This window comes from Trematomus bernacchii, unplaced genomic scaffold (genome assembly GCF_902827165.1).
Source record: "Trematomus bernacchii unplaced genomic scaffold, fTreBer1.1, whole genome shotgun sequence".
In the NCBI taxonomy this organism is placed as follows: domain Eukaryota; kingdom Metazoa; phylum Chordata; class Actinopteri; order Perciformes; family Nototheniidae; genus Trematomus; species Trematomus bernacchii.
Window position 1 is genome coordinate 481,302 of NW_022987791.1, and position 7,500 is coordinate 488,801.

The window sequence follows — 7,500 nt, forward strand, 5'->3', positions numbered from 1 at the left end:
TGGTGGACCAGTTGCTGATAGAATTTTTTGGGGAATTTAGTCATTTAATTCACAGATCTTAACTCTTTCCCGGGGTTTCTCTTTATTTTCCAGCCAGGCAGAGATCGACAGCTTCTTCGAGACGAACAACGTTCAGCACCTGGCGCTCATCTTCGAGGACTCCAAGTCCTACGTCGGCCGAGAGGTGAGACATTTAGGAAATATAAAAACTGCATAAATAAGATATACTTTTAAAGCATAAAACTCTTCCAGACTGTGTCCTGAGTTATTTAAATTAAGAGTGAATCAGTTTGAACTAAGAGAAATGTGCATGCTCACAAGAATACATTAAAAAGATGTCGAAATGTCCATTTTGTGGTTTAGTTTAAAAAGGAAGTGTGTGATAAACTTAATAGAATAAAAACATATAAAGCTGAGGTATGAATGTCTGTATTGTTTGGGAATACTGGGAATATAATGTATTATATTTTTTTTACACTCTCAGTTATACTTTAAATAAGAGTTGTAACAAAAAGTTCATGTAAAAAGTATAATAAGGCTCCAGTTTACACCAAACATTATCTTCGTATCATGTTTAGTTTTTGGTGTGGACCTCCAGGTAGTTTGTTTTTCTTCACAATTTCTGGTAAATAAAAGCATCCTCTTTCTTTGGGATATTTGACCCAAAGTTTTGAAACAAAAGTCTAACTCTTATTGTGAATGTGTGTGTTCTCAGGTGACCCTTGACCTGCTGCAGTTTGAGAACGTGGCGGTGCGCAGAGTCCTGAGTTCTGAGGAGACTCTGGTGAAAAAACTGGAAGTGACAGAGTTCCCTCCTGCTACCTTTACTCTGCTGGAGGGAACTTCTCCAGACTCAGAGTGTGAGTATCTCTGCACACTTTAAAAGAGTCCTCTCCTGCTGATGTTCAGGTGTATATCAGTATGTAGTGTCTCTACTTTAAAGAGTCCTCTCCTGCTGATGTTCAGGTGTATATCAGTATGTAGTGTCTCTACTTTAAAGAGTCCTCTCCTGCTGATGTTCAGGTTCATATCAGTATGTAGTGTCTCTACTTTAAAGAGGTCCTCTCCTGCTGATGTTCAGGTGTATATCAGTATGTAGTGTCTCTACTTTAAAGAGTCCTCTCCTGCTGATGTTCAGGTGTATATCAGTATGTAGTGTCTCTACTTTAAAGAGTCCTCTCCTGCTGATGTTCAGGTGATATCAGTATGTAGTGTCTCTACTTTAAAGAGTCCTCTCCTGCTGATGTTCAGGTGTATATCAGTATGTAGTGTATCTACTTTAAAGAGTCCTCTCCTGATGATGTTCAGGTGTATATCAGTATGTAGTGTCTCTACTTTAAAGAGTCCTCTCCTGCTGATGTTCAGGTGTATATCAGTATGTAGTGTCTCTACTTTAAAGAGTCCTCTCCTGCTGATGTTCAGGTGTATATCAGTATGTAGTGTCTCTACTTTAAAGAGTCCTCTCCTGCTGATGTTTCAGGTTCATATCAGTATGTAGTGTCTCTACTTTAAAGAGTCCTCTCCTGCTGATGTTCAGGTGTATATCAGTATGTAGTGTCTCTACTTTAAAGAGTCCTCTCCTGCTGATGTTCAGGTGTATATCAGTATGTAGTGTATCTACTTTAAAGAGTCCTCTCCTGCTGATGTTCAGGTGTATATCAGTATGTAGTGTCTCTACTTTAAAGAGTCCTCTCCTGCTGATGTTCAGGTGTATATCAGTATGTAGTGTCTCTACTTTAAAGAGTCCTCTCCTGCTGATGTTCAGGTGTATATCAGTATGTAGTGTCTCTACTTTAAAGAGTCCTCACTACATGAGTAAAATGATGGTTGATCTGGATGGGTCATCAGGGTGTGAAAGGTTACACCCTCATTATTGTGTTTGCTTAATGAGATTTGGTGAACTTTTTTAATTTCAGCGTAGCTCTGCCAAAACTTCCACCTGAGCTGAGGTCTAATTACCCAGAAAACACCTGTGAGAGTGAGCAGGACACAACATGAAATTAAACAGGGTTTCCCCGTGAAAGATACAGGGATATGAAGCTGTGCAGACTCACTTTTTTATTTGGTGTACATTACGTTCGAACATTAAAACGTTCAGCCCTCTAGACTTCATACTTACTCAGAAACCTCATTCAAACTTTAAAATGTTCCACATCTTTCTGACATTATTCCTTTTACACAACTTATAAATCAGATCAGATGTAGACCCTTTTGAATATTACACTTAGTTTGGAGCGTGGTAAAGAGGCCTTGTTCTGATTATAACATTATTCCCATTATCCAAATGTTCACTTTCTTCTTACACGTCATAGCCAGCATTTCATATCAACGTCAGCGTTTCAGCACACAACATTCACACCGCAATTTCTCCAGGAATTACATGCTCTAGTTGTTTCACCACTAACTTTGAACCTCCCTTAACAAGACAAACCCACAATGTAAACACACACACATGGATGAGGTCAGTGTGGTTGAGCTGTGTTACAGAAACCATGACCGCCTGAAACCAGCCATTAGCCTCCCACTGACAAACAGAGCACAATGACAGACTGCCCATTGTTATCTGTGGGGAGCGGACTGTACACACACTGGAAAACTACATTGTTCCTGCTGTCAATTAGTTTTTATCCATCAGTTAGCATGACATTTGTAATGCAACTAGGGCTGGGAGATTTGGAGAATATATCAATATTTACTAAGAGGGGAAAGGCAATAATACGTCAATAAATGCCCCACTGGTGAATTTAAAAACAGAGGTTGCTAACAAGTGTCTAAAACGAGACGACTAAAGGTCCGGACACACCAAACTGACACCAAAGACGGACCCGACTGTTGTGTCGCCTCACGTCTCCTGCATCTTGGCCAAACAGTCGCACTGGAACACACCGCAAAGACTTCACCCGACGGCAAGGTAGCACGTACGCACTGCGCATGCGTGAGTGGCAATAACTCTCCTTACCAGCAGGCGGCGGTAGTGTGTATTCGTCATTCAAAAGAGGCAACCAGAAGACAGACTGCGTGATATTACACATGATGTTTGTCAATCTTAAAAAATCATTTCCATGTCAAAAAAGTCAGTTTGTCGTAAAACTGTTGAAATCTAAGACTATGAAAAATATGCAACTAGAAAGACTACAAATCCCAGAATCCCGGTCCCGCATGCTGGCTCTTAGGAACCGACTAACTCCCCTTGTGTGTATGTACAGCTCTCAACATGCCCAGACTTGGAGTGATTTTCACCTCTTTTAATACTTTCCACCTCATTCTGAAAGAAAGAAGTGAAATGTGCCAACGTGACGGCCGTCTTGGTGTGTGGTGCGAGACGGGAGATGTAGTTCATTGAGCGGTTTCACACAAAAAAAAGTGTTACTTCACAGTTTTACCACACGTTTTTATTTTTTTGACTTGCAAAATTATCTTTGAAATTGACAAACATCAAATGGATACATTTTTGCTCGGCTTTTCCCTGTTCATTTTCACATGTTGAAGGAACTCATCACTCCAATCATCCAGAGGGAAAACACCAGTTAAATACTTGAAGAAGCTATTGTCCACCTCATGCAGGAAGTGTGGCAGCCGATCATGTGGCACCTGCCGCAGTCTGCTTTCAAAGCTTTTTGAGTAGGCCGCGATGTCGTCATTTTGTTCACCCTTACAAGTTAAATGTTCCAGGGTCCTGCCCATCGTACGCATCAACGTTTCTGACGCCTCACTGGAGGACTCATCCTTCCTGCTGCGCTTCACCCGAGGCCTTAGAGTGCTTAAGTGACGGAGTGTGCTTGGCCCCTCTCCGAGCGGTGCCAGTGTGGACTCTGTTCCACAGATGGTGGATTCTGTCAGGGGAGTACAGGGCCTTGACTCGGCATCAAAGAGGAAGGGCTCCTCAGGGGTGCTGGTTTCACTGCTGGTGCCATCGGGGGGTGATTCTGCAGCCACCGGAGGTTCCTTAAACATTTTAAATAAATTCACAATTAGTTTGATTTAATACCATGGATTCTTAAAACGGTTTACTTAGCATTCATAACAAAACAATACCCTGAAATGTGTGTGCCATTAGTTCGGGGTGTGGTCTAGTGTGAAAGGCACATTGTAGACAAACTGTGATGGCTCTATTCAGATGCTAAGACGTACTTCTAGACAGATTGTGGAAGATAATGGGAGAAGGAGCCACCATCACGTATGAAAGGCTACATGTGAAAAGAGGGGCAGAAACCGTCTTGCAAATTTACATTTCAATCTTGAACAATGGTAGACAGTAACAAAGGACATTTACTTAAGTACTGTACTGCTCCACTCCCATTCAGTGTACTTTATACTGCGCTACATTTATTTGATAACTTTAGTAACTTTGAAGATTCAAAACAATACAAAATATAATCAAGAAATATTTTATCATGTATTATTCTAGGTTAAGATAAAAACGTTATTGATCCCATGGTGAATTTCATAAGCTACCCAGCAGTCTATAATGTCATTTAAATCAGCTACTCCTTTACCAGCTGCAACATTAAGGTGGTGAGCACATTCATCCATCAATCATTAGAATACAATAATATATATATCATTGTTATATTTACCACTGTAAATGAAAGAAGCAAGAAACACTTATTTGTACTCAACAAATCAAATAGTTACCGTGATGGTGAGGTTTGAAGTAGTCTCTCTCCTCCTTGTGTAGGGCTCTAGAAACTGCAGCCAGGTCTGGATGCACTGCTGTCTGCCCGTCTTTAGTGCTCCACAACTTCTCGAAGGTGCAAGTCTCCTGTTCCGGGTGTACTGGGTTCGCAGAGAATCCCACTTCATCTTGAGCTCTTTCTCTGAAGCACACAAATAAACTATGTAAGCATTGTGGCTAGTTAGCATGTCCAATTCATATCTATATGCAGTGCCAAACAAGTAGCAACAGCTAGCAAAGAATAACAACAAAACACAAGGTTGAAATAACACTGTATCACTGCAGCTGGTAAACAATAGCAAACCAGCAGTTTCTGCTAAAGAGCTCAATTGATGAACAAACAAGAGAATCTTACCTGGTAAACCAAGTTGAGTTTCAATCTCTCGCCAGAGTCCGCTTTTCACTGTTCGGTTCGTGTACCGTTTCTCTGTAGTGTCGAACAGAGCTGGCCTCTCCTGGATCAGGCTGATGAGTTGCCCTTCGGTTTCTTCATTCCAGATCGCCATGATGTAAAATAAATTCCTTCGTTTGTTTGCTTGCCTCACTTCCGTTTCGCTTCTCATGCACTAAACTGAACAGCCAATCAGAGTGATTTCTTTTGCCGACAACCTCCGCTCCCGATTTGCCATGTTCAGTCGGGACTCGAGCAGGACTCGAGCCGAAGGTGTCGGCACTAGTGATGGGAATTCCGGCTCACCAAGAAGAGCCGGCTCTTTCGGCTCCCAAAAACGGCTCTTCAGTTGACCACATATACCTTTTATAATTCAATCAAATGTAGCCCTGTTTTGACTAATGATTTATATGTGTACACATATATCACTTAAATTATTCAATACATCCTTTGTACTGAAGTATTCAAAAGTAAAAATTACATGTTTAATATCAATTATTTGTGGCCAATTGTTTTCATTGCATTTACAGACCCTTGTATCTCTCTGATACCACCCCACTGACTTGCTTGTAGAACCACGCTACACAAAGCAGATAGCAACACCTATAAAAACTTAAGCATAGACATTTAAAAAAAGGACAGTTACTGTATCGACATTTTAAAATTGTATTTAAAGAAAAAGCCTAAACAAAACAGCAGGGCTCTATTTCAGTATTAACTATAGAAAAAAAGAGAGCAACAGCTGACATCAAATCTTTGCTGAGCCTAAGGATAATCATAAATAAATGACATAGTGAAAATAAATATATTGCAATGCTCAGTACAGCAGCATCCAACCGTCTCTAATCATAAAAACATAATAAAAATAAATGTATTGCAATGCTCAAAACAGCAGCATCCAACAGTCTCTAATCCTTGGATATTACATGTCACTGCATGCATGCACGGAGCACCCGTAGCGTGGAGATCATCATATCATTCTGTCTTGTATTACTTAACAAAAAAACAACAACAAAAACGCGCGAGCCGGCTCCCGTCGTTCACTTAAAAGTGAACGACCCATCACTAGTCGGCATGGCAGAAAAGACACAACGGTGCGGGACCTGCGGCTGCGGGACACACCAATCTGTGTGGGGCCGGGCCGGGCGACAGGTAGTGATGGCGAGATGAAGCCTATGAAGCTTTGAAGCTTTCCAGCCAATTGGTTAGCAAAAGGGTTCATCTCATGAGGCTTCATTTGAACCGATTTGAACACAAACCCCCTGTTGGTCAAAGTGTGTAAAACAGGCAGACATCTCTATGTGTGCTGTATCTCATACCGAGTTCCCAATGAGTAAAGCCTTAAAATAACTCTGAACAACGAACATTAAATCATATTTTCATGTTAACAATGTTGTATTTATTCCAGTTGAATGATTGTGATTGAAAAGCCTAAGGAGGCTGGTAAACATTGCAAAGAGGGATTTGTATTCCTTAATAATATTCGTAAACTTAACCATGTTGTAGCCTGAGAAAGGCTAAACCATATCAAAGACTACATTTATTAACTACATTATCTCATTTAGCTGTAGCTTTTATAAACAAACAAAAATACTTATTGACAAGTCGTTGAACCGGGGACCCTGCGTTCGTGAGTCAACTGCTTTCCGGCTGAGCCACAGCCCACACACTGAACCTACCCGAAAACACTACACGCTATTTATTCCTGTATTTATTCATTTATTCATGTTTTTATTCCTACTTTTATTTATGCTTTTATTTATTTATACTTATGACATGTTCCGACCTCTATATCAGTGAGGGTCTGAGCTCTCTTAATTCCATCGTGTCAGCGGGCCCGGGTACAGGAGGGGTAATATCGTTCTTATTATACATCCATGGGTAATATGAGCGTTGTGGTTCAACCGATCTAAAGCACTTTCTGAAGCAGTCACGTGGTATTGAGGGGCAGTGAGGCTTCGTTGGTCATCGGTGACGTCACTGGCCCAAAACGATACAAGCCTCGATACAAGCTTCACAAAAAGCTTTGTGGATTACTCGACACACGCTCCGAAGCCTCGGCGCAATACGTAACATCACTAGCGACAGGACGCTCATCGACGGCCAGACATCTATCGACGGCTGAAATCGGCTTGGTGTGTCCGGGCCTTAAGCGTCATCACGCCCAACATTAGCCTCCTTTAGCTTAGCGGTGGTGACGTGAAGTCATGTGACCTTGCTGTAGTTCCTTTTGTAGCCCAACATTAGCCTCCTTTAGCTTAGCGGTGGTGACGTGAAGTCATGTGACCTTGCTGTAGTTCCTTTTGTAGCCCAACATTAGCCTCCTTTAGCTTAGCGGTGGTGACGTGAAGTCATGTGACCTTGCTGTAGTTCCTTTATAGCCCAACATTAGCCGCCTTTAGCTTAGAGGTGGTGACGTGAAGTCATGTGACCT

At 41.5% G+C, this 7,500-nt stretch overlaps 2 protein-coding genes across 2 annotated transcripts in view; one reads left to right on the forward strand and one right to left on the reverse strand.

Annotated features, from left to right (window-relative positions):
* qsox1 (quiescin Q6 sulfhydryl oxidase 1) overlaps nucleotides 1-7,500 on the forward strand; it is a 54,628-nt gene that overhangs the window by 8,200 nt on the left and 38,928 nt on the right. The window contains 3 exon segments of the mRNA XM_034149680.1: nucleotides 94-184; nucleotides 716-812; nucleotides 815-860. Coding sequence (XP_034005571.1) covers nucleotides 94-184; nucleotides 716-812; nucleotides 815-860 — 234 coding nt within the window.
* Nucleotides 3,371-5,227, reverse strand: LOC117497678. Its single transcript, XM_034149681.1, has 3 exons — nucleotides 5,031-5,227; nucleotides 4,636-4,817; nucleotides 3,371-3,945 (listed from the first exon to the last, which is right to left on the reverse strand). The coding sequence occupies exons 1-3, from the start codon at nucleotides 5,179-5,181 to the stop codon at nucleotides 3,436-3,438; spliced, it is 843 nt and encodes a 280-aa protein (XP_034005572.1). The 5' UTR covers nucleotides 5,182-5,227; the 3' UTR covers nucleotides 3,371-3,435.

Coding starts and splice junctions, on each gene's coding strand:
- LOC117497678 (XM_034149681.1), bottom strand. CDS start 5,181: ATGGCGATCTGGAATGAAGAAACCGAAGGGCAACTCATCAGCCTGATC. Junction 4,818..5,030: donor AACTCAACTTGGTTTACCAG/GTAAGATTCTCT, acceptor TGTGTGCTTCAG/AGAAAGAGCTCAAGATGAAG. Junction 3,946..4,635: donor CTTCAAACCTCACCATCACG/GTAACTATTTGA, acceptor AAAATGTTTAAG/GAACCTCCGGTGGCTGCAGA.